The 25,996-nt window shown below is 58.5% G+C and overlaps 1 protein-coding gene and 1 long non-coding RNA gene across 4 annotated transcripts; one reads left to right on the top strand and one right to left on the bottom strand.

Moving 5' to 3' along the window:
- Window positions 1-15: 15 nt before the first annotated feature.
- On the bottom strand, window positions 16-6,764 carry LOC102157043. Its single transcript, XR_005361797.1, has 3 exons — window positions 6,413-6,764; window positions 891-1,255; window positions 16-401 (listed from the first exon to the last, which is right to left on the bottom strand). It is a non-coding gene; the product is annotated as an uncharacterized LOC102157043 (long non-coding RNA).
- TMEM9 (transmembrane protein 9) lies at window positions 6,757-25,996 on the top strand. 3 transcript variants are annotated; one of them, XM_038541918.1, is made up of 6 exons: window positions 6,757-6,780; window positions 7,489-7,589; window positions 8,629-8,720; window positions 14,690-14,798; window positions 17,143-17,274; window positions 25,029-25,996. In XM_038541918.1, exons 2-6 carry the CDS (start codon window positions 7,524-7,526, stop codon window positions 25,176-25,178), a joined length of 549 nt encoding a protein of 182 aa, XP_038397846.1. In that variant the 5' UTR covers window positions 6,757-6,780; window positions 7,489-7,523; the 3' UTR covers window positions 25,179-25,996. The 3 variants fall into 3 exon arrangements, with proteins under 3 accessions (XP_038397846.1, XP_038397845.1, XP_038397847.1); XM_038541917.1 differs by lacking the exon at window positions 6,757-6,780 and adding an exon at window positions 7,167-7,227; XM_038541919.1 differs by lacking the exon at window positions 6,757-6,780 and adding an exon at window positions 7,285-7,308.

Genomic DNA, 25,996 nt, shown 5'->3' on the forward strand with positions numbered 1-25,996 from the left:
TAACTTACTTTAAACTAAGGCTTCTCAAACTCCTTTACTCACAGAAACCACATTTCCCCACATACAGGAACATCCCATGAAATTATTCCTGGGAGTGTGATTCTCTGAGGTCTATTTTGAAAAACACTGGCACAGAGCATTCTCAGAAAGACCAGCGAGTGTCATATCTGGTGGAAATATCAGGGTCTTCTAAGCCGGCAGTTTTCAAAGCATGGTCTGAGGACCATGTGGGCTCCCAAGGCTCAGGGCAATTGCAAGGTCAAGCTATTTTCCTCATCATCTTTTCCAGTCTCATTTTCTTCCAGGCATACAGGGAGGTTTCCCGGAGGCAGACGACAAGAGCTGACACATAATTCACGACTGATTGAATGCAGAAGCAGATGTGAGAATCCAGCTGTCTTCTATTAAACCAAACATTAAGGAGATTAAGCAAAAAACAATACCATTCTTCTCACTTTTTGTTTTTTTAAAAACAGGGGATTTTTTTTACATCAAAAGATGTTTATGGACATGATGACTTTATTATTGTTATTTTAAAACAAATACATTGTTTTTTAAATTTCTCAGTTTTCGTTTTAATACTGATGGATAGGATCGCCTAACACCCTTTGGGGCCCTCAGTAATATTGAGTGTAAAGGGGATATGAAAATAGGGGAAAACCCCTGTTTCCCCTTCTCTGCTCACACTCACACATCAACACTTCTGATGCCAGACGTGTGGGTTTTGCCCATGTCAAGCAGTCCCGTGACATCAGCTGGGCATCCCACAATTCAATTCAATTCTGACTCTATTCAGAACTAGTGCAGAGCCCACAGGTCAGGGCCTCAGTCCCACAAGACTGTCCCCCTCCCCCTAGTTCAGATGCCAGTTGCGAGTCACCTATTTTTACCTGTGCTTCCAATCGGCCAGCTGTAAATCGGGGTCCCCTGGCCCCCTTCTCGGGTTCAATAATTTGCACCTTCATTCGTAGAGTAGTACCACAGGACACGACTCAGGAACAGCCAGATGGCAGAGATGCGGAGGGCGAGGTGAGGAACGGGTGCAGAGTTTCCCGGTCTTCTTGGGCACATCTCCCTCCCAGTACCTCCATGTGTTCAGGAACTCAGAGGTTCTGAGTTACACTTTGAGATTTTTATGGAGGCTTCATCGTGCAGGCACGATCAATTACTAACTCATTCTCCAGCCCCTCTTCCCACTGCAGAAGATAGGGCATGAGGCCCAAAGTTCCAAGCTTCTGATCCTGGCTTGGTCTTCCTTTAAAAAAAAAAAAAATTAAGACTTTATTTACTTATTTTGAGAGAGAGAGAATGAGAGAGCATGAGCAGAGTGAAGGACAGAGGGAGACTCAGGACTCAGTCCCAGGTCCTTGAGATCATGACCATGAGCCAAGGGCAGTTGCTTAACCACGTGAGCCACCCAGGCGCTCCTGGCTTGGCCTTCCTAGTCATCAGCCCTCACCCAGGAGCCCAGGAAGAGTCACTTTATTAGAACAAAAGATGCTCCCATCAGCCAGGAATTCCCGAGGGCTTAGGAGTGTATGCCAGATATTGCTGTCATTCCGAAAATTAAAGGATTTTAGGAATTCTATCAGGAACCATGGCAGAGACCAATATATAGATTTCTTTTTTTTTTAAGATTTTATTTATTTATTCATGAGAGACACACAGAGAGAGAGGCAGAGACACAGGCAGAGGGAGAAGCAGGCTCCATGCAGGGAGCCCGACGTGGGACTCGATCCTGGGACTCTGGGATCATGCCCTGAGCCGAAGGCAGAGGCCCAACCACTGAGACCCTCGGGCATCCCCAATATATAAATTTCTTATTATTCCACAGGACGTGAGACCAAAAAAGATTTAGAGCTGCTATTCCAAACAAATCCTCTTAGGGAGAAACTGAGGCCCTAGAGGGCTAGTGCTTGGACATGAGTGAATTCAAACTGGAACCCAGATCTTATGATTTCTGGGCCCAGGGACTTACCTAAACCCTATCCTGCCTAATGTACTTTCGTGAGCTGATCAAACAGAATCCAAGGTACGTGATGTGGTTAAGAAAACTGAATCCCAAAGTGAACTGTTGTTCTCTACTTCTGCAGTGCCAGCAAGCCCGTAGCCATGAGAGGACACACAGTGGAAGAAGGTGAGCCAAGAAACACACAGCAGAGGGAAAGGCGCCACTTAGTGCAAGATCACACGCATAATGGTGCCTGATAAATAACTGCTGGTAGAATGACTGGCATAAAGCGGGTCCAGAATTTAAATTTTTAAATTTAAACGTGTGTATGTGTACTACATACGTGCGTGTGTGTGTGACTAGGCAACGTCTATGTCATGTATTACACTTTAGAGAGAATAATGCTTTCATTCGGAGTTGTATTCAATTAAATACAATTTTTCTTTGGCTAAGGGTCATCTTAGCCAGTTGGTTGTGGGAGAGCAGCCTGCCTGTGCAAAGGCAACTTTGGGGATCCAGATAAAAAAGAGTTCACATGTTCAGGCTGATGCCAAGCTGGGAGAGTCGACTCTATGCTGGGTATCCTCTGCCTTCAGCTCTGTGCCCCCTGATGCCTGAAAAATCCTGCTGTGGTCAGAGACAGCGGACATACCCAGGGTATCTGAGGATGGTGCCCACATCATCTCAAGGACATCCCTGGGGCCCTGACTCGCCATCTATGAGTAGAGTGATGACTTCCTATTAGGTAGATCAAGGGCTTGCCTGTACTCCAAATCACTGCCCCTTAGAGCCTGTTACAAGTATCTGAATTCTAGCCCTTGAGCTTCATTCTCTGCTTAGGTTGGATGATGCTTTAGTTGTAGCTATTCCCTGGTGGGACTAGAGCATGGGTGCCGGCGCATGAATTAGGCAGTTAATCATTTCTTGGGAGCTTGAGCTAAAAGGCACCGGACAGATAAGCTTTGCTGGGGCGTAGAGAAAGAGCAGGGCACTGACGTCAGGGATAGCAGGCACAGTTTGGGGGTGACGACAAGTCCCTCCTCAGGAGAACCAAGCATCCCCAGGAGGACCCCAGACCTTCAGCTCTGGCACAGATACTAAGACCTGGCCTTATCAGGCCAACGGCTATTTTAGGGTTGTTGGGGTAAAGGCAGGCACCAGAGAAGGAATCCAAGGGTCTGGGCTGTGGTCTAAGTCCCAGAGCTTCAAATCTGGGAGTGGAGAACAAGATGCAGGATGGAGACCGATAGTCCCAGGAGGAGGCAGCAGGAAGCTCAGAGCTCCATTCAGCCTCCTCTGCTGGAGGCAGTACATTCCTGAGGTTGCCTGGTCCTAGCCCTGTGGGAACCCCAAGCCAGGGCCCTGGGGTCATTCCCTGGCTCACATGGATCCTCTGCTGTCATGAAGTTCTGGCCCTGGTTTATCTTTCTGTCCTCCCTTCCCATCCACTTGCCCTGTTTGAGCCAAACTGAACCATTTGCTCTTCCCCTGCATGTATGTTCCCGGTACCATCTCTTTGCTCTTCCTACTCCCCCTCCCCTTGGAATGTCCTTCCCCACTGTCACCCTGCTCCTGAATTCTGTTCCAAATCTTGACCACCCTCCTGGCTGTATTAGTTTTCTATTCATTTCTATTGCAACGAATTACCATGAATTTGGTGGCTTCAAACAACACAGATTTATTATCTCACAGTTCTGTAGGTCAGAAGTCCACACACCTGTCACTGAATTAAAATGAAGTTCCTTCTGGAGGCTCTGGGGCAGGGGCAAGGGGGGCGAGATTCTGATCCTTGCTCTTCACAGCTTCTAGACGTTGCCCTCATTTCTTGGCTCGTGGCCCCTGCCATCTTCAATTCCTCTGACCCTGCTTCCATTGTCACATCTCTTTCTCTCATCATAACCAGAAAAGGCTTCCCTTTTTAAAGGATTCATTCTAATTAGATTTGGCTCATCTGAATAATCCAGGCTACTTTCCCCATCCCCACGAACTTCATTTAACTACATCTGTAAAAATCCCTTTTGCCATGGAAGGTAATCTATTCACAGGTTCTAGGGATTAGGATGTGGACATTTTGGGCAGGGCCACTCTTCTGCCTACTACCCTGGGCCAGCTCAAGTAGCCCCCACTACCTTCCAAGCCTCTTCGCTACCATTCTGGGCTCCTCTGGCCCTTGGTCTAGGTTTCCCACCAGCCCTGCAGATCTTCCCCACCGTACCTGGAATTGTCATTACTTGTTGATTTGTCATTTTCCTGTAATACGCTTTGAGGTCCATGAGAGCAGGGACGGGGTCGATCTTGTTTACGGACACATCCCTGGAAACTAGCACACTGCCTGGCATATAGTGCTCAAAAATATTTTGAGGGGGGACAACTCTTCTATGACACATAACTTTCTATTTGAAGTTACATCCCCCAACCATATGATTTCTCCTCTGTGAGACTCTACACTCCTTGAAAGCAGGGTTCACCTGCGGCTTGTCTGTTGTGTCCTCTGGGGCATCTTGACAGTGCTTGGCACATTTGGTGGAATTCAATTGAATAAATAGGTTCAGACTCATCTCAACAGTCTGGTTCTTAGTCACAGGGCACAGGAAGGAAGTGTGCGAATGGGTTAATGAGGGCTCCCCGGGAAAAGTTTCTGGAGAAGAAGCCCTTGGGGCAGAGGTTTGGAAAGAAATGAAGGGTAATGTTTCTAGCAGCAATGTCCACAATAGCCAGACTATGGAAGGAGCCTCGGCGCCCATCGAAAGATGATGGATAGAGAAGCTGTGGTCTATGTTTACAATGGAATATTCCTCTGCCTTTTGAAACCATTTGCTTCGACGTGGATGGACCTGGAGGGTATTATGCTGAGTGAAGTCAGTCAATTGGAGAAGGACAAACATTATATGGTCTCATTCATTTGGGGAATATAAAAAATAGTGAAAGGGAATAAAGGGGAAAGAAGTGAAAATATCAGTGAGGGAGACAGGACATGAGAGATTCCTAACTCCGGGAAACGAACTAGGGGTGGTGGAAGGGGAGGTGGGCGGGGGTTGGGGTGAGTGGGTGACAGGCACTGAGGGGGGCACTTGATGGGATGAGCACTGGGTGATATGCTATATGTTGGCAAATTGAACTCCAATTAAATGAAAGAAAAAAAGAAATGAAGGGTAAGAATTGGCAGGGCTGAGGGGGTGAGGACATCCTATGGGAGGACTGGTGTGAGCAAAGTCAAACATGGGAAAGATGGCTGGTGGGGAGTAACCAGAGATGAGACGGAGTAGGGGAGGGTGAAAATGGTGACCAGGGCTCGGATGCCGGGTGGCGTGTCTGGATCTGAGGCAACAGTGTGCTACCAGGGACTACCGAGCAAGGAGCAACGTGCTGAAAACAGGGTTGGAGGAAGACGGGATGGAAGCAGGAGCACAGCGGAAGGGAGTGTATTTCAGGGAGCAGGGTGCTGGCTGTGGCAGGATGCAGGCGGGGAGGGGGGGGATGATAGCTGCCCCCCGGAGACAGCCAGACAGACTAGATGTGGAGACAGGAGATGCGGAATCAAAGATAATCGGACACCAGAATCTGGGGCCTGAGAAAAGCAGGATGATGAAGGCCTGGCTTCCATCAGATGAGCAAAACAGTGAATTTAGCATTGGGCACCTTTCGTGTTGGGTGTCAGAAGGGCATGCCTTGGAGGTGACAGGCTCAGCTCCATTGCTTTCATCGCCACCTCCACATAAGAGAGAAATTGGGAGTCAGAGGGTATTTTTCCAGTGTCTGAAGTGTCCTTTCTACCCCCATGTGGCAGGCCTCCTGTCCCTGCCCAGCCTACTCACCGAAGCAGACACTCTGACCCCCAGAATGACCTACCATCTCCATCTACAGATCCCTCGCCCTCCTTGGGCTAGTCACGTTCCCGGTGCTTTGCCAACATGGACTCATTACACCCTCATCACAACCCTGAGAGGTAGGTGATATCAGCCCCATTTTATGGATACTGAAACTGAAGCTCCCCTAGAGGATAAGCCAAGCACCGGAATCCTCACACCTAGGAAGGGTGGAACCGGGATCCGCGCTGCAGTCGTTGAGCCATGACTTCGTCACACCATTGTGCCTCCTGCCCGCTGTCCAATGAGGTTTAACTCAATTCTCCCCAGTTCCATTTAGCAGACATTTCCCGAGCACCCACCGAGGGTAGGGTGGTCAGCCAGGGGGTGAGGAATTAAGGAGGCATGAGACCTGGTAGGAGAAACAAATACAAAGGCCTCCCCACCAGGAGCCTGCCAGGCCCACGGTGCCTGGAGGGGCTTGGTTCTGCCTGCCGCAGCCAGAGCGGGGCCATCCAGTGGGCGCCGTATCAAGCCGCTCCCAGGAACCCCAAAATTTCAAAGTTGAAAGGGACCTTAGTGGCCTACCAACTAATTTTACAGATAAGGAAACTGAGGCTCAGAAAGGGGAGGTGGCTTTTCCAGGGTAACATACCTGCTTAGTGGCAAAGCCAGGCCCAAAGCCCAGGTGTCCTCCCTGTGGCCCTGGTGCCCTGCACTCAGGTGGCTCCTGTTCCCTTCAGGGCTGGCAAGCCGTTCCCCTCTGCTCCTGGCAGCCGACTTCCCTCCGTGCTCCCCAACCTTCCGCTCCCCGCGCCCCATCCTGGCCTTGCACACCTCGCCCCAGTCTGCAGGTCCAGAGCGCCCTGGGGCAGGGAGACCGGTTAAGCCAGGCCCAGCCCACCACCTCCCCGCCACCGCGGCCTCCCCCTCCTCCTCCGGGCGCTGGGTGGGGGGAGAGTGGAGGTGGAGCCTGGTAGAGTCCTGTGCGGCAGAGATGCGCGTCCCTAACATTCGCAGACGGTGAGTGAGGACAAAGCCCTTTATTAGGATTCTAAGGGTTTTGCTGTCGGCACCAGCTCATCGCGTCCAAAGTGCTTTCCCTACAAAACACCAACAAGATGGATCCAACCCGGGCCCTGCGGCCCCCAGGTCTGCGAGACGAGGAGGGCCGGGGCGAGCCGCGGGCGCTTCTCAGGCCCGCGCAGAGGAAGACCGCTCCCCGCGTCTGTCGGGCCGGCCGACGCTCCCTTTTCTTGCCTGGTCGGGTCGGAGAAATGCGCCCCTGTCCCTTGCGCGGGAGCCCGGGCGCCGCGGCGGAGTGGGCCCCGCCCCTCGGGCTGAGAGGCGGCTCGGGCGGCCAATGGGGGCCGGGAGGGGGCGGGGCTTTCCGGGAGGGGGCGGGGCTCGCCGGGGCGGCGGCGGCGGCGGCGGCGGCGGCGGCGGCGGCGGCGGCGGCAGGGCTCACAGGTGGGCAGCGCGCCCGGGGAGCGGTGCGGGGGCATCTCGGGGGCGCGCGGGGGCGCAGGCCGGCCCGAGGCCCCTGGCGAGGTGGGGTCCTGCGCGCCCCGAGCGTTCCCCGGGCCCGGGCGGCGGAGCGCGGCGGGGCGGCTGCGAGGGGCCGGGCCTGGTCCGAGGGACGCGGGGCCGCCGCAGGGGCGAGGGGAGCCGGGGGCCGGCGCGGGGGCCGGGGCGGGAGGCAGCCCCACTCCCTCCCTCTGTCTCCCGCAGGTGTCGGCCCGCCCGGCCCCCCAGGCCTGGTCAGCATGAAGCTCCTGTGTTTGGTGGCCGTGGTCGCCTGCCTGCTGTTGTCCCCAGCTCAAGCCAACAAGGTGAGGGGGGTGAGCCTGCAGCACCTGGGGCGCGACCCCCTGCCTGCGGGCCGGGCCTCGCCGTCCTGTGTGGGCCCTGCTCGGGGCTGCAGGCCTCCCAGGGGTGGCGCGGGAGAGGGGTGGAGCCCTGAGCACGCCCCTGGATGGAGGCAGCCCAGGGAGTTTGCATTTGGAGGAGTCCCCCCTCCCGCCCCCCTCCCCCTGCTCCTGGCTAAACAGGGGTGGTTATAACGCCTACCACTCTACCTACTAAGGAGACTCAAGGAGCCTAGCGAGTGGACAGTGCTCCAGTCCTGGGAAAGCCTCTTGCACAGCTGGAGGTTTCCCTTACCCAGACTGACCAACCTCAACGCCTGGGACTCCTGGAAATTGCCATTCTTTAGCGGTGCATGACCCTGAGCTGGGCTTGGGTAGCTCTAAGGAATTTGGAACTCTGAAGGTCACCAAGGCCTTATGTAAGATTGAGTCTGAGGGTTTGCTTCCAGTCCCTCTGGGGAATTCCCGACTGGAATGAGATGGAAATAGTCGCGTTGTTGTCTCTTACCCATTTCAGAGAGGAAGAACTTTTTTAAGGGGTTGCTTGAGGATTCCCGTGGAAATGATGCATTTTGTTCTTGTTCACCCCTGCCCTCTGCCTTCCCCCAGTCCTAACCTAGGAATTTGGAGATGGGATGGGGGCTCAACCATCAAGATTCCGGGGCCAAGGTGCACACAGCAGGTGTGGAGTCCAGAGTACAGCAGGCTGTCACTTTGCTGGCCACACACACCCCAGCTCCCAAGCACCCTGCTAGGGAATGGCAGCCCCACACGGTTTTCTGTAGGCCTCACTTCCCACCTGGGCAGTTTCTGTTTTGAGGGTCCTGTGATCATAGCATCCTTTTTTGCAGAAGTCATTCCTTGCTGAACTTGGGGATGGGAAGGGTTGGTCAAGAGCATTCATGTATGGAACGGGGAATTCAAAGTTGGAAGTCCTGCTAGAACCTGAACCCCAGGGCCCTGCCTACATGCCTACCTGCCTACCCTGTGCTTTCTCTTCCAGAGCTCTGAAGATATCCGTTGCAAATGCATCTGTCCACCATATAGAAACATCAGTGGGCACATTTACAACCAGAATGTGTCACAGAAGGACTGGTAAGGCACTGTACAGGCTGGCTCATGGCTGCTACAACTAGCAGAAGTTACAAGTGTTTACTGGGGCTCTTAGATCCCTCGGGGATAAGCTTGCTCACTCATTCCTCCTGGAGCCTACAAAGGACTGTCTCGTCCGTGGTCACACAGCCGGTTGGGAATAAGACCCAGATGTCTTGAATTCTAGCTAAGGGGTTCCTGGTCAGAGAAGTGGATTTTGTTATTTTGCTTTGATTTGGGTGTTTATTAATAATGCAAAAGGGTAGAAGAGAAATTGGGAGAGGTAAGTGGTATGCCCACATACTATGGGACCTCTGGTGTGTGGAGAGCTTTTGCAGAGCTCCCTAACGGGTGTGATTCAGTACCAGTCTCATTAACACCTTGGAAGGCAGGGGGAAGAGGTAGTGTTTCCTTTGTATAATTGCAGAGACTAAAACACAAAGAGGAAATTTCAGTCATACTCCTGTAGTCCTGAATTCATTTCTGGATGCTTCCTTTTAAAAAAGAAAGAAGAAAGAAAAGAAAGAAAGAAGCACAGATTCATTCAGAGAAAGGAGAAGGGAAGTTTCAACGTAGTGCCCTAGAAGGAGTGGCTTAAGGGAGGCTCAAAAAGGAGAGTGCTTGGGGACATCTGGTGGCTGACAAAGACCAGGAGCAGGGCTGGCATGCTCTGGGAGGTAGGGCACATGGGAGTGGGAACCAGTTAGGTTCAGTGTGGTTTTGTGGTCCAGAATTGGAACCAATAGAAACAGCTTTAAGGGTAGCTTCAGGGAAACAGATTTAAGTGTGAGCCGAGGAAGTATTTCTAATCCAGATTGTTTTGGGGAGCTGAGAAGCCCCATCCTTGGAGGGATCAGAACGCAGGTGGGGTGGTTGTTTGCAAAGGGCCCCTTAGAAGGGATTTGCCTCACAGGGAGGGGGTGTCCAGTTCAGGCACCTGCTTGGCTGTTGCATTAGCATCATCAAGTGGGCTTTGAGAAAACACAGATTCCCAGCACCACCTGGCCCCAAGATTTGGGGGTTTTATTGTTTTCTTTCTTCCCAGCTTTACTGAGACCCACTAGGCATAGCACTCTATGTAAGTTTGAGGTGTACAACCTGATGATTTGATGCACATACATATTGTGAAACGTCACCACAATAAGGTTAATGAATACCTCCATCACCTTATATAATTACCGTGTGTGTGTGTGTGTGTGTGTGTGTGTTAAGAACATTGAAGATCTACTCTGTCTTCACAGTTTTCAAGTGTCTAATATAGTGTTGTTAACTGTAGTCACCGTGCTGTACATACTCGATTTCCTCCCGTCCGGATTTGGATTCAGTAAATATCGGGGAGCGGGGGTGGGGCGGGAGTAACATTTTCTTAAAGTTCCTTAGGTGATTTCGATGCAGTTGATTCAGAGCAGCATTTGGGAGTTTTGAACTTCTCCGGTTCTAAGATTGAGTGATTTTCCGAGAGGCAGGCGAGTGAGACGTGTAGACTTGGGATCCGGCCTGCCTGGCTGCAAATCCAGGTTGACCCCTTATTCATTGTGTGACAAATGACTTAATGTCCAGCATACCTCAGTGTTTCTCCTCCGGCGCTGTTTTGAGTATTAAATTAGTGTGCATGTGCATGTGCGCGCGTGCGTAGATCATCATCGTAAGCCCTGGAAAACTTGAGCTCCTCCCACGGTGTAGACTGTTTCCCTCTGGCTTCAGTCATCCTGATGGATTCACAAAGGTCCTGGGAGGGGCCCCTGTGACCGCCTGGTATCTTGTGGTTATAGCTCAAATAACATCAGGAGATAAATTGATAGACCATCCGAACCCCACAGCAGATAATAGGGCTACGTCCCACAGGCAACAGCAGATTTCAGTAGCCCTGTCCCTGCCCTGGGCTGAAAACCCAAGCAAGCTTGGATGCCCACAGAGAAAGGAGTCCTGTCTGGACCTCTCAGGCAGGCTATAGTTTATCTTTTCCTTAGAAGTCAGAATTAGGGGATTGCCTAATGAACAATCCTAAATTGAGAATCTCGAGACATTTCCGTTAAGGGCGGTAGGTGGGAACTGAGGCTGGGCAGGATTCTTGGAGCAGAGGCTACATTGGTGACACCCCTCCCCCGCCACAGGGGTCGACACAGGGGTTGGGTAGGGCAGTGGGGCGGGGCTGGATCTGCCCAGGCTGGGGCCAGTGGAGGTCAGTTGTGTCCCCAAGGCTGTGCCCTGTGGGGGAATATGTGCGGCCTTTGTGGTGCAGAGTGAAGCCAGATGTGTCTGAGCCCCAGGCCTCACACTCCGGGTCTAGTGCTGGGCGTTCATAACCACCTGCCTGTAGGAGGGCAGGAACCCTAACAACAGTGCTCCGTCGGTGGGTCAGCCCGGAGGATGTTACAGAGGCAGCCCCGGGAGCGGGAAGGAACCACATACGTTAGTTCGGCATCTTCCCAACTCCTAAAAATTGAACCTTTCTATAAACAGAATGTGTTCTGGAAGCACGACGTGCAAAATAGTCAGAGACCCATCCCTCCGCCTCTCCCTCCACCCACCTTCTCCCACGGAGGTTCCTGGGGTACCCAAGGGAACACGGCCTGAAAGGCACTGATCGAGCTCAGCCTCCATTTATAAATGCGGAGCCGAGATCCAGAGGGGATAAAGAAATGACCTATGATCACAGAGTGCGTAGGAGAGCGGAGAATTGAACTCAGCTCATCTTTCTCTGTAGCCCTCACCCTTGACACCACTGGTCCCCAGAAAGGTACGTGAAATCCTTAGAGAGCAAGATCCTGTGTGGGGTTGCACCGACTCTTAAGAGGCCAGAGGCAGCCGAAAGATTGCAGCGTTTCATTTACCGTTCCCCTAACCAACCCTTCTACAGCCTATTCCCGTGAGTAACAGGATTCCAATTTGAAGAACCTGGGTTGGTCCCTCCCAGCGGCCCCTGACACCCCACCTCGCTTGGCCTAGTGGGGAGTGCACACACCCCGCTGCAGCATTGGAGTGACCTTCCAAACCCGGACCCCACGTGGCTCAGAAAGGGAGGCATCTGGTCCTCAGAGGCCTTGTAGGGACTTCCTGGAGAAGAGAAGGTCCCGGAGCCGTGTGTGAACCCGGCCTTGGCCCTCGGCCCCTCCCAGAGGCGGCAGCGTGTGGGGTCTGGAAACTGCGTGGTTACAGTGGAGGAAGACCCAGTCGCGAGCAAGGAGTGATGTGTTGAAGTTGTTCCCCCAGGTGAGACTGGAGTCCCCAGGGGTTTAGGTGAAATCATGCGTGCTACATACTGGATTTTCTAAGGGCAACAGGCTTTTAGAGGACATCTCCTTTTTATTTCAACACCTGATCTTCACATCACACATCTTTGATGCCTCTGCCGGAAACCCAGCCTGAGTCTTGAAGGACCCTGGGATGGCTCAGAACGGGCCTGCTTGTTCTCAGAGAGCTACGCTTGACTCTTGTGGGATTCCCATCAAAGCTGGAGGGGCCTTAAAGGTCGTGTGATACAACCCACGGATCCCAGAGGAGAGCCAGGCCCAGGGCCCCAGACCTGGCTATGCCTCTGCGAACCTGGAGTGTGTTTGACTTTCCCCGGTGGTCATGAAAAGGTGCATCTCGAGGTCATCTGCTTACCGTGATCTGTGGACTATACGGGTTGAGGGCCTCCTGAGGGAGGCTGGGCCCATCAGGAGGCCCAGGTAAGGAGCTGAGCGTAGTCACAGGCCTCGCCGAGCCTGAGTGTCAGATGTAAGGACGAGGGTTGGGATTGGGTCCTGACCTCGTGGTGGTGGTGGTGATGGCCACGTTGCCTTCCTGAGCTTGTTTCCCCCTCTTTAACTATGGGGCCTGGGATCTGTCGCTCTCCATACTTGGGAGTACTTTTAGGTAAAGGTAGGCCAGGTGGGCGTGTTGTTAGGACAGTGTGGGGCTCCCGGGGGCCAGGTGGGCGTGTTGTTAGGACAGTGTGGGGCTCCCGGGGGCCAGGTGGGCGTGTTGTTAGGACAGTGTGGGGTTCCCGGGGGCCAGGTGGGCGTGTTAGGACAGTGTGGGGTTCCCGGGGGCCAGGTGGGCGTGTTGTTAGGACAGTGTGGGGCTCCCGGGGGCCAGGTGGGCGTGTTAGGACAGTGTGGGGTTCCCGGGGGCCAGGTGGGCGTGTTGTTAGGACAGTGTGGGATTCCCGGGGGCCAGGTGGGCGTGTTGTTAGGACAGTGTGGGGCTCCTGGGGGCCAGGTGGGCGTGTTGTTAGGACAGTGTGGGGCTTCCTGGGGGCCAGGTGGGTGTGTTGTTAGGACAGTGTGGGATTCCCGGGGGCCAGGTGGGCGTGTTGTTAGGACAGTGTGGGGCTCCCGGGGGCCAGGTGGGCGTGTTGTTAGGACAGTGTGGGGTTCCCGGGGGCCAGGTGGGCGTGTTAGGACAGTGTGGGGTTCCCGGGGGCCAGGTGGGCGTGTTGTTAGGACAGTGTGGGGCTCCCGGGGGCCAGGTGGGCGTGTTAGGACAGTGTGGGGTTCCCGGGGGCCAGGTGGGCGTGTTGTTAGGACAGTGTGGGATTCCCGGGGGCCAGGTGGGCGTGTTGTTAGGACAGTGTGGGGCTCCTGGGGGCCAGGTGGGCGTGTTGTTAGGACAGTGTGGGGCTTCCTGGGGGCCAGGTGGGTGTGTTGTTAGGACAGTGTGGGATTCCCGGGGGCCAGGTGGGCGTGTTGTTAGGACAGTGTGGGGCTCCCGGGGGCCAGGTGGGCGTACCGTTAGGACAGTGTGGGGTTCCTGGGGGCCAGGTGGGCGTACCGTTAGGACAGTGTGGGCCTCCTGTGGCAGTCCCTTACTCAGGGAGCCGTGCTCTTCCAGCAGTGCGCTGGGTGCTGGGAATATGGAGATGGCCTCTGTCCTCAAGAACCTTAACATCCGCTCAGGGGAGACTGAACGCATAAAGGTGGGATTACAGTGCGTGATGTCAGTGCTGTGATAGAGATGAGCGTGGGGAGCTGGCTGCCGTGGGGACAGGTCAGATCTTTGGACTGGATCTTGAAGGATGTGTAGGATTGAGGGCATGGAGAGGGCAGGGGGCAAAGCCATGCTCCTGGCAGAAGGCGAGAGTTGTGTCAGGGAGGGGAGCGTGGCCCTTTCAGAGAAGAGTCTGGAAGATCAGCTGGAGGACGGGGAGTGGGTGTCGAGGGGCAGGGACGGAGCTGGACAGGTCGGCAGCCGTGGCGTGAGGTGCAGCCATACCTACCCGCAGGGAGCAGCTCGGTTGTCCTCACCGTAGAGGCCTGTAGAGGGACTGACCAGCTGTAGGCTTTGGGGGGTCGGGGGGTGAGGTGACTGAGTTTCCCTCTCCTGACACTGCTTGGCTGCCCGGTGGGGAACTGGCACAGGCCCGGTGGGGAGGCTGGGTCCCCGGTCTGGGGCAGAGTGGTGAGACCTTCAGCTAGGACACGGCATGGAGCCAATAGAGAAGCTGTGTCTTCAGAATTTTTAAGGAGGTAAAATCAGTGGCATTTGGTGGGTTCACAGGTGAGAGGAACAGGCTGTGTCGAGGTGATGGCCACATTAGGACCTGGTCGGCAGTGGGGGTGGTAGGGGTGCTCCCTGCCATGGGGGACCCAGACCCCGGGACCGGGGAGCTGGGGCAGACAGCGGAAGGGTGGATGAGGGGTGTGTGGTCCCTGTGGGCTGCTCCGTGGTGGGTAGTGGGCGGCCGGCTGGAGCCGTGCCGGGGGGCGGATTCAGGCCCGAGACCCCAGGCTCGGCCCCACCAGCTCTGCCGTGGGAACCCTTGGGCGGGATGAGCCCGTGCTCTGGGGGGCGTAGCCTGACACAAGGAGGCCGCCGAGGGCAGACATTTGGGTGCCCCTCGGAGAGCTGGCCGGGGTGGGCCCTGGACAGCTGCTGGGAAAGGGCTCTGCCCACCTGGCGCTTTACGGCGCCCCCCGCCCCAGGCGTACCCTCACCTCTGCCCAGCCCCGCCCCCACGCCCACTGCCCCGTCTGTCTCTGTTGCAGCAACTGCCTGCATGTGGTGGAGCCCATGCCGGTGCCCGGCCACGACGTGGAGGCCTACTGCCTGCTGTGCGAGTGCAAGTATGAGGAGCGCAGCACCACCACCATCAAGGTAGCCCGGGCCTCGGGGGGCGGGCCCACCCCACTCCTGGGTGCCCAGCACCCACAGTCTTTTGCTGTGTTCTGGAACATTCCAAGTGGCTGTGGGACTGGCCTCTGGGCCGGCCTAGTCACCCCAGCGTCCCACACCTCTTGGAGCCAGCTGTGCCCTCTCCATCTGTCCAGTGGCTCCCATTACACAGGGCTGGGAGGTGGCACTGGGAACCTGGGACAGGGGCTTCACGTCACTTTTTTCCTCCTGTTCTTCCCAGTTTCCCCCTTCTTTCTTCCTTTTGTTCAGTTAGCCTCTCTGAGGTGCCTTTTCAGTTTTGGGCGCCATGCAGGGTGCTGCCGATAGAGCAGTAAGCCCGCCCTCCCAGGAGAACCCGTCTAACTGAGCCTCCACGGTGAGCTCAGACCCCTGAAACCCCGCCCCCCCCCCCCCCCCCCCCCCGAGAGCTGTGGGCCAGGGCTGTGTGTCTGCGCGGTGGGGCCTGGCAGGAGGGGCTTGGGCCCCGAACCCCGTTCTCGCAGGCTGTTTGGGCGAGTTCAGGAAAGAAGTGGTGGACGTGGTCACCGTCATAGCGAGCAGGGCAGGGGCTTGGTCCTTTCCTCTGCCACTAGTGGGCTCCGCAGGACCACGGCTCACTCCAGCAGAGGCTCAGCCACCCAGAGCCTCCCTGGGTCTCCTAGTCCGGCTTCCAGCTCCTGGGCCAGGCCCCACGTACCGATTGCTCGCTGTTCCCGGCCAGGTTCTAAGCTTACTTCTGCTGGTCCCATGGAGAGTCTAGAAATAGCATCGAGAAAGGAACTGAGTTTAACGACACTGCCCGGTCCGTCAGGTTCTGCCTCTGAGGCTCAGGAGGGGAGGGGAAACTCCCTGCTGCCGTCCTGCCCAGACCGGGGGACTGGCCGCTCCTTCCCTGTCCTGTGGTCCTCCGTGGCCTCGCCTTTTTGCCCCCCACTTGTCAGTCCTCGCCCCGTCAAGCTGTGCACACTCAACTGCTTTTATCCTCCCGCCTGAGCCAGCCCCTCCCGGAGCGTCTTTCTCCTGCTCTGAACGTGCTCCAGGACCCCCCTCTCCGGGGACCAGATGGCAGAGACTGGATGCTCAGCCAGGTGTCACCTTCCCTACTTGGCAGAAAGGGACTTCCCGACGCGGGGACCTCATCAGACACACTTCCTAATCCTCAGATTTCCCTCCAGTCCTCCTCCCTGGGAGGCCCCCAGGCCCCAGCTTCAGCCTCCTAGAGACTCTTCCTCCAGTCCCCTTGCCCTTCCCGGGGTACGGCCAAGAGGTCTGACCATTCACCTGTTTAAAGAGGCTTGGACACTACTGCCCCAGTCAGGGAGGAAGTTGGTCCAGTGGAACTTGACCTTTGACTGAGCTGGGCTTTGACCCAAAAGTCCCAAGGTTTCCTTCTTTTATCCATAATCGCGGTCCCATTTGGGTTCAAGGTAGGGGATCAGAAGCCAGTGACGGCCAGGCGTCGTGAAAGTAGAGACAGCATGTGAGCCGGAGTCAGTGAATCTGAGTTCAGGTTACGTCTCTACATTTGCCAACCTTGGGACCTAGGCTGAGTGGTTCAGGCTCGTGGTTCTCTGTCGGGTGAGTACCGGCCACCCAGCGGGCGTTCAGACGCGAGTGAAGGTGCTCCTGAGGTCCAGGCACAGAGGCGTATGGGTGACGCCGTTACAGGGCCCGTGGCTGCTGAGTGTCTTGGGGGGTCCTGACTCGGATGCCCAGAGCTCCACTCTGGGGAGCCCTGAATTCGCCTCGCTGAATGTGTCTTTCCTGGAAAACAGAAGTCACTCCAGCTTGTGAGGCTCTCCATGTGTGAGGGACTTGGGAAGTCGTCATCCTGCCCCGTGCGGGTGACTGATGGGGGGCTGTGGCCTCCAGCCAGCAGCACACACCCTGCCAGCCTGTCCCCCCACCCACTGGTGCACCCTCTCCGTCCCGGAGCTCCCCACCCGTCCGTCCTGCCCTTGGCCGTGGGCAGTGCGCCCTCGTCGTGCCCTGGGTCTCGGCCTCAGGCCTCACCAGCCGGTTCTTCCTTATTCCTCCCTTGTGTCCAATTGCTTTCCACCCTTTCTTAGAGCCAGGTGGGTCCCGTTTCCCCACTCCCCACCCCTGGGGGCACCTTGGGGTGGCAGGATCCAGACATCTTCCCTCATTATCTGTTGTTTTTGTGCCTACTGTTCTTAGGGGATCCCCTCAGTTTAGGGCAAAGCTGCTAAATATGTGGAATAGGGCCCCGTCCCCGCTGTCTTTCCCTCCAAGCCCGCAGCTCTCAAGACATGGCCGTCCTGGCCCCGGGGTGTCAGTCACAGGGCAAGCTGGCTCTCTCCCCCAGGTCATCATTGTCATCTACCTGTCAGTGGTGGGGGCCCTCTTGCTCTACATGGCCTTCCTGATGCTGGTGGACCCTCTCATTCGAAAGCCGGACGCCTACACCGAGCAGCTGCGCAATGAAGAGGAGAATGAGGTAAGCAGGTTCCTGGGTGCCAGGGCCCTGCCCGAGCTCTGCCCCGAGCTCTGCCCACACATGGGGGCCCAGGCGGGGTCCGCATCCCCACCCCCCACGCGCCAGTTTGCTTTTCTCCTGTTCAGTGGCCCACACGCCCCCCGGACCCTGGAGCTTCCCTCAGCAGGGAGCTGCCCTCTGCACTTGCAGATGAAGCAGGAGCTGGCTCTGCGCTTTGCCTGTTGTCTGGCATCAGGCCGCCCCTGTGCATGCACCAGGGGCCCGGGTGTTCCCATTTGTGCCTCCCTGGGCTGAGGGGAGCCCACCGACCAGGGCCGGTCACATGCAAACACGCGTGGTGTCCTGATGGCTCGGACACTGGTGTCGAGTTGGCGGTGGGCTTTGCAGAGAGCGGGTTGGGACTCTGTAGACCTCTGTTAAGCGCCCGCTCGGTGCAGAGCACAACCCGGGCACCTTAAGGGAAAAGTCGGATTTTAAGAGCCTGCGGAGCCTGAGGTGCTTGAGGGACCTGGAGCGTTTTGGGGCTGGGGTAAGCACGTAGGAATGGCGGCAAACAGAGCCTGCCCATAGCTTTAGGCTGCACGGTTACTGGCCTCCAATGTCAGGCTAAGGAGTTTCCACTTCATTAGATGTGGAAGATGGGGAGCCACTGCCACCGGGCAGCCCACAGACCCCCCTGGTCAGGGCTGGCGGAGCTCGGGCCGGGCCCTGCATGCCCGGCAGCCACCATCACCCTCCGCCATCTGTCCCTGTGCTGAAGGGTTTCGGGTGCCCTTGCAGAGGACTCCCCGAGTGGGCCGGAGCTGGGTGGAGGAGAGGCAGCAAGCATGTGCAGCTGGCCAGGGTGGGCGGCCCCCCCACCAGGTGCCCAGAGCTCTGCGATCCTGGGAGAGCACCGCCGCCGGGCCAGGGGTACCCAAGGGCAGGCCAGGCCTCCCCGCCGTGCTTTACCCTGAGCCCAGGCTCCGGGAAGTTGTGGAAAGCACGGACCAGTCTGCTGCGGGAAGGAAACGGATGGAGCGAGTGAACCAGCACGTGTACTGAGGGGCTTTTAGGGTGGCGCATCTCAGCATGTCCCGGGAGAAGTTGAAGACACTGGGAGATGCTTAGCTTGGGAAAAAAAAATAATAATGATAAGCCAAAACTCGAGGAGATACGTGACAGCAGCCTTCGGGTGTTTCGTCTCCCCGCCGGTGAGGCCAGGGGCAAAGGACCCACAGTGGGGAGTTAAGAGGGAGATTTAACACGTGGGAAGGATGTCATCCACCGGATGACACGGTGGAGAACGGCTTCCGAGGGAGCCAGTGTGCTTGGGTCACCAGAAATGGCCAGACATCGGCTCAGCTGCCCCCCGGCGGTCAGCACTGAGCATGTGGACCCCGGGCAGGAGGTGGGAACGGCCAGGCCCCCCACCAACAGGGTCCGGGCTCCCATCTCAGCGCGTAGCCATCTGGTGTCGTGAGTCTGGGCCGGCGTAAGCGAGACGACGAGGCCGGGGAAGGAGGGAGGCCTGACCATCCACGGCCCCGCTGCTTCTCCTGGGTTTGTGCCCGGGCCCTCCCCAGCCTGCCCCCAGGCTCCTGCTGACACGAGTTTGGCCAAAGGGGGAGCAGAGAGGATGAGCCTCGCCCCTTGGAGCTGGGGCCCGAGAGGTGGTGGCGCTGGCAGTTGGGTGGTCTGTGTTCAAGAGGAAACCTCGCGTGCCTACCTGGTTATTAATGTGCAGTAATAGCAGCTCTGATGGGGAGGAGCATCGCTAATAAACACTCGGTGATTAGGGGTAATGTGGTAATTGCAGTCCTGGCTGGGGGAGTAATTGAGAGATGCAGCCCCGTGATTACACAGCCCGAGCGGCGACTCCTCTGGAATGTGTGGCTCTCGGGCATGGCCTTGCTGTGTCTCCTGCCGTCCTGGATGTGGTGCCAGAGGGGAGGGTGGCCTCCATCGCTGGGGCTGGGCCCGGGCCCCTCTCGCCCAAGAGACCTGGGTGCTTCCCACTCTGAGGCTTACGTCCCAGCTGCCTCTGCTTGTGTGGGGGGCTTTATGGGGGCGGGGGCGGGGGTTAGATTTGGTCATCAGTGCCTGAGAGCAGGTTCCGAACCCAAGGGTGGATAGTCCCTGGATGCAGATTTTGGCAGAGTAGGAAGGAGGGCTGTCCTACGGGGAGGTGCCTTCCGGCCGTGTGTCGTGGGGGTCTGCGGGGGCAGTGGGGTGTCTTAGGCAGCTCCCCCGCTGAAGCTGGCAAGCCCGCCTGTGCTGCACACCGTAGGGGATATTTCCCGCCAGGAGACAGAGGTGGGGTGGATGACACCCCCTCACCTCCTACCCCGACGTTCTAGAAGGTACTACGAGGTGTTCCGTCTCTGATGCCCTGACCAGAGGCACCGGAGGAGTAGGGGCGCAAAGTGCAGCTCCTGGGTACAGGAGGGTGGCTAAGGGAGCACCTTAGGGCAGCTGTGAGCGGGGTTTGCACACACCGCCCCCGAGTCCCAGCACGTGGCCCGGCGCCCCACCCCCTCACCTCCTGATTCTCTGTGCTGTCCCCAACTTGGGTGTTCCTAGGTCCTCCCTCCCAGGGGGTCAGCAGCTCCGTTTTTCTCCCATGAACATGGCTTCTCTTCTTCCCACTGGCCTCCCAAATCCCGTGGGTGGCACTGTGTAGACTTCAGACCTCCTGACTGCCTTCGGGGCTTGAAGTCCCAAGACGGAGCCCAAACCAAGTGAATGAGCCGCAGCCATAAAGGCCAGACGAGGTTTTAGGAGATGGGCAGTGGGGGGAAAGCTAGGTGCTCTGGGAAGCTCTTTGTTAGACAGGGGCTGGGGACTTCGCCTCCTGTTAGTCTGGGAAGGAAGGCTTCCTGGCAGAGGCGGTCTTTGGAGGATGCATAGGAGACTGAAGATCTTGTCTCTCCAGATACCCGGTGCCCCGAGTCTTGGATGGCGAGGGGTGCCCTGCTGACCCCCCTCGCTTAGTGCACGTGGGGACACGGGGGTGGGGCTGGGAGAGCAGGTCCCTCAGCCACCTGGCCTCTGGCCGAGCAGCAGCAGAGCCGGGGCTGAGGCTGCGTCTCTGGGTTCATGAGTGTCTACGGAGCATTTCCCTTAAGAAGGAAACAAGCAGGATGGGGTCTCCGCTAGGTGAGGGATTTGGCCTTCCCTCCCAAAGGAAAAAAAGGACGGGACCTCTCAGATCCCTTAAGTGTCAGCCTAGGCCCCTGCAGCTCCGTGACCTTGAGGAGGAGGCTCCAGGGCCCCCGCCCCACGCCTGGGATCCAATCAGAGAGATCTGGGGATTGGCTCACTTCCCAGGTTTGGGGGCGCTCGGCTCCATTCCCCCAATTCCTGTAGCCAGGAGCTCTCCTGCCCTGGGGCGAGAGGTCTGGAAGAGGAAGGGAGGCCTCCCCCACAGCCCTGGCCCCAGCGCCCCAGGAGGGAGATGAAAGCCTGTCGTGTTCCCTTTGAAAGTGCTGGCAGGTCTCGGTGGGCCCTGATTGCCCAGGCTGCCTCCCCTGGGATTCCGGCGGCATTAGGCCTAATCCCCGGGCTCAGACGCCCTTTGAAAGGAGGAAGCAAGCATGTTTGCTGGGACAGAAACAGCAAACAGAGCTTGTTAGATGTACGGGTTTGGCCCCCTTTGAAGAGAGAGAAGGAAGGGTTTCCGTGAGGCTGCGTGTCTCTGCTCCTCGCAGCGTGGCCCCGAGCTCTGAGGGTCCTCAGAAGCCTCCCCCACGGGCATGGGTACAGTCCGAGGCCCAGTGCGAGAGGGACGGGAGGGGAACCCCAGATGGCCGGGGCACGGGGGGACATGGGGGCGGGAAGGCCCAGGGCCCCGCGGTGGTCAGGCCGCGCTTGGGCTGACCCCTCGCCCCAGGAGGCTGCCGGAGAACCTTGCAGAGGACGCGCTGATGGGGGCGGTTCCCTGGGGACGGACAGACGACTGCGGTTCCGTGGCCGTTTGTCGAGCATCCAGCACTGTCGTTGGGAGCTGGGCTTTGGAGGCAGAGCTCGGGGCTGGGGTCCAGTGTGCCGTCCAGTAGCCGTGGCACACAACCTCCCGGCGCATCCTCCGTCGGGAACGGCTGTTACTCAGTGTCGTCGTGATGACGCGTGTGCCCGCTTGACGAGGGTTTGCTTGTCCTGAAGCATGAGCGGTGTCTGCGGGCTCTGAGCACATCAGCAGCTTGATGATTGCTGGAGGGAAGGCCTGGGGCAGCAGGAGCAAAGTCCTGGCCGTGAGGGACCCACGTGGGCCCGGGTGGCTGCAGGGCCGGGGCAGCGGGCGGGGTTTCTGCATGGGGGGGCATGGCGTTGGGGGCCCCAGCGAGGTGGCTGGCAGCACAGGGGAGGCACGGAGAGCTCTGCAGCAGAGAAGCAGTGGGGTGGGCTCCAGCAGGACAGATTGGGGTTACACTTGGAAAACTGAGGGAGGCCATGGAGCCCCCTTTGTGAGGGGCTTGGCACCCGGGCTGTTCGCAGCTGTGTGACCCGGTCGGAGACAGCACCGCCTGTCCTGCCCCCGCTCCCAGGACTGGGGAAAGGGTGGAGGGCCCGCCGCGGGGGTGGGCATTCCTGTCCTCGGTCCCCTTGTCCTCAGAGGGGCTTCGGCCCCGCCCAGGGCTGTCTCTGAACCAGAGCCTGTGCATCTGGGCCACCTTGACGGTGGTGTCCGCTCTGGCCTGTGCGCACCAGCTTTTGGGGCCTCCCAGGCCAGACAAGAGGAGGGCCTGGCTCGAAGTCCCCGATTCCCGGGGCCTCTGCAGGCGCGGGGTGCTCAGTCTGGCCCCGTGGAGAGATACCAGCTTGCTTCTTTGAGCAGCCAGCCGCCGCAGGAGCACCCAGCAGAGTGCTGGGACCGGAGAGACGCCGGCACCCCGCGCTCAGCCACCACATGGCTCGTCTCACGTGGCCTTGGTTTCCTTGTCTGCAGTGGAAGTGACGTTACCCCGTAAGCCCAAGCCTGCGGATGATCCACGTAAAGTTCTCAGCAGAGCCCCCGACACACGGTGACATCGTCACGCTGGCCTGGTCCCACGGGGCACTCCACCCGGGACCCCCACCGGGACCCAGGTGCCTCCCCCCTCCTGGCTGCCATCCTGCGTCCCTGCCGTCCCTGGAGACCCCGCCTCAGAGGGAAGGGGCAGGAACGGTGTGATTTCTCCCGCGCCTCCAGCTGCCGTCCCGCGGCAGAGCAGGCTAGGATGAGGCCCCACTCCGGGCTGCCTCTAGAACACACGTGGAAGCTTTAATACCTTTTAATCGGACTATTAGCAGTGGAAACACGGAGCCTCTCAGCAGCAGCTTTCCCCCACTTAGGAGCTGCTTGTTAAGACTTTACATGAAGGGGAAACAAATGATATGTGGTCCTGCGGTGAACTTCGGCGTGTTCCTTAATGCTCTGCTCTTGGCTTCCTCTGCCTTCCCCTCCTCAAAGTGCTCCCTGGAGCTGCCGAGCCGTCGGGAGACGCAGGGCTGAGGCTGGCGCGTCCCTCCAGGCCTGCCCCCGGGGCTCAGCCTGGCACTGCGGCTGGGCCGGCCGGGACCAGATGAGAGGCGGGGGGAGGACAAGGCCCTTCGGCCATGAAGCCAGGACAGCGCCAGGCCCGGGTGGGTCTTCAGTGCCCGCCGCGCCTACACGGCCGCCCGCCCCGAGGCCTGTCCTTGGCCCGCTGTAGCGCCCAGCTGGCGCAGCCGAGCCAGGAAGGAGCGGAATCGAAAGGTAGCGACATGGGGCCATGGTCGCTTCTCCGAGGCAGCTCCCTGCGGCAGCAGGCTGCCAGCTGTCTCCCCCTTTCTCCTGCCTGGTGGGCCCCACAGCTGGCCCCTGACGCGACTAATTGCTGCTGCGAGTCGAACGCTTGCCGCCGGCCCGGCGCTGCGGAAGGCTCTGCTCGGGTGTCTCGCTGAGAGGCCGCTCTTGCGGTCCCCGTCCTACGGCAGGGACGTAGGCTCAGACGAGCTAGCTTTGCCCAGGGTCACTTCCAGGAGGCGTTGGAGCCAAGGTGCGGAGCAGGTGCGTTTGACGCCCCGGTGCTCTGAACCGCGGAGCTGAACCACCAGGGAAGGAGGAGCCGGGGACGTTTCTCGAGCTCCTCGTCCGTGAAGGCCAGCGTGCGAGGAGCTTCACACGGGGCGCTTTGCTTCACCTCGCCACTCCCATCTCCTGAATCCCGAACCATGTTTTTCAAAGCGTGGGTCACCAGCCGTCAAGTCGTGAAATCAGTGTCGTGAGTCATGACTAGCGTTTTAAATACTTCCGCAGAGCAGGGGACATCAGCGGCCTCAGGCCAAGTGTCTTACACGACGGTTCTTTTATGTGTGTGCACGTGTCTGTGCACACGCACTGGGTCATCGGGTACTTGCAATTCCTGCCGACAGGACAGTCAAAACCATCTAAGACTGGCTTTATTCAGCTCACGTTTGCAGAAATAGCCACTTGTCCAGGGACCTAAAGCCGTTGGGTCCTAAGGCGGTGCCTCTGTCCCAGCTCCCAGCTGGGCTCCGAGCCGGATCCCCTGGGGGCCGTGGGTGGAGGATCAGAGGCCCCTCGGAGCCCAGGCCCGGAACCCAGGAGTCCTGACCTTGGGCTCGGTGCACTCCCTGCCTAACACTGCCCGCACCCGCCTCCCCGGTGTCGCCGCCGCCATCCCCAGCTGGGCGGACCGGGAAGCCGTCCTGGGGGGGTCCTGGCCCGGGGCTCCCCGGGAGGCAGTGGCCCTCATGAGACAGTGACTCAGAGCTCGCTGCAGCCCTGCCCTACCCCCCAGCCTCACCCCCAGCCGGCCACCTCTCTGTACCTGCCAGCTCGCTCTCCCCTACTCTCGCCTAACCGCCCCTCCCGGCTCCCCAGCCTGGCAGCTGCAGGGCGACAGAAGCTGTGCCAGCGCGGGGCATTAGAAGCAAAGTTGCATTTACTGGGCGGCTCTGGGCTTAGAGAGGTGCGCTAATCCCTTAAGAGATGTGTGGCAGGAGATGAGAGGCAGGGAGAGCGAGGGAGGAAATCCCCACGGGGGTGTGGGCCTGGCCCTCGGCTCTAATTCCCCCCAAAGATCAGGTTGGGGTCCCGCAGGAAATGCACGGGCTCCGGAGCTTCAGAGGCAGAGAGGTGGTAATTAGGGGAGCTGCTGCCTCCGACAACAGAAGCGGTTCCGCGGGCGGAGGGGAAGGGGCTCCGTGGGGCACACGGAGAATTGCTGAGCTACCCTCGCCTGTCCGCGGGCGGTGGGCCAGGCAGGCTCCGGGCCGGGAGTGCTGGGAGTGGACCCCGAGGTTCCATCCCTGCCCGACTCCCTTGGGGCAGAAGGGAGGGACATCCGTTCCTTCCCGGGGACAGTGGGCCCATGTTCCCCGCAGGCACACACTCACTCTGGGCCTTCCTGCTGTCCCTGGGCGGTGGCAGGCAGGGTGAAGGCGTTCCGGGGTGCCCTGGGGCGCACAGATGCCTTCCCTGAAGCCATGGACGGCGCCAGGGCCTCTGCGCTGACCCAGTGAGGTCCTGAGGCTGCAACTCAGTATTCATCCTGAGGGTCGGAAATAGGCCAGCGGGCTGCGGCCTCGTGGTCACTAGGGCCCCAGATGGCACTCCTCCCCCAGGCCCCACCCTACGCAGTCTCCGGATGCTGAGCAGCGCCCCCAGCCTCCCACATGGGGGAACTCAGCCTTGGGGTTTGCCCCAGGGCATCCTTTGTGTGTGGGGTTTCAGGCCCCCGCCCTGGCCCGCGGTGCTGACTCTTCTCCCCCTTTTCTCCCCCCTACAGGATGCTCGCTCTATGGCAGCCGCTGCCTCCCTTGGGGGCCCTCGAGCAAACACCGTCCTGGAGCGGGTGGAGGGCGCTCAGCAGCGGTGGAAGCTGCAGGTGCAGGAGCAGCGGAAGACCGTCTTCGATCGGCACAAGATGCTCAGCTAGACGGGCCGGGGAGCTTGGGCTCAAGGACCAGGGCCCACGGCTTCCAGCTCCTGGGGCTGCCCCCCCCCCCAGTACCGCCCCCCACCAGGACTTCTCTTGAGAAGCCCGAGGCCTTCTCCCTTTCCCTCTCCTTAGCTAGTTGAATCCGGGAAGAGTGGTAGGGTCCCTGCTCAAGGCTTTGGGCTCGAGGGGAGGGGGTGGCGACCCTGCGGGTGGCCTCGGGATTGAGGCAGTCTGCACCTCCTTCCTTCACCCTTCCCGCCTTCCGGCTCCAGATCTCGGGAGCGCTCTTCCCCTTGCCAGGTGCAGCTGGGTCACCGGGAGCTCCGTGCGCAGGAGGAAGGCAGTCAGCATGTGCTCCTCTTCTGCCGTAGCTCTTACGGCCGCCTTCCCCCCAGCGCAGCCTGGTTCCGGCCCCCAGGGTAGCTCTGATGGGACAGCTGATGCCACCGAGCTGCTCCCTGTGGTCGGGGCCCACCCGGGCGCTTGGCTCCCCGCCCCCTCCCCCACACTCTCCCACCAGCATGGGGCAGTGCCGCGCCCCTCGCTTCCTGCAGCACCTGGCCCCTCACTCCGGCCCCCAGGGCCAGGCCGTCCCCCGCCTCCCCGTGTCTGCCGCTGCTGAGCCGACACTTGGTGGGACCACGCGACTGAGAGGCTGAGCGGTGGCTCTGAGTTCCATGGCTCCTGTCCTGGGATTGCCACTCGCCTGATTTCATTGCACCGGTGCATGGAGAGAAACGTTTGTCCTCCTGTTGTCTGTAAACCAAGGAAGCCATCATTAAACTGTCTTATTTCTCCCACTTTCTAGACTTCAA

This window comes from Canis lupus, chromosome 7 (genome assembly GCF_011100685.1).
Source record: "Canis lupus familiaris isolate Mischka breed German Shepherd chromosome 7, alternate assembly UU_Cfam_GSD_1.0, whole genome shotgun sequence".
Taxonomy (NCBI): Eukaryota; Metazoa; Chordata; class Mammalia; order Carnivora; family Canidae; genus Canis; species Canis lupus.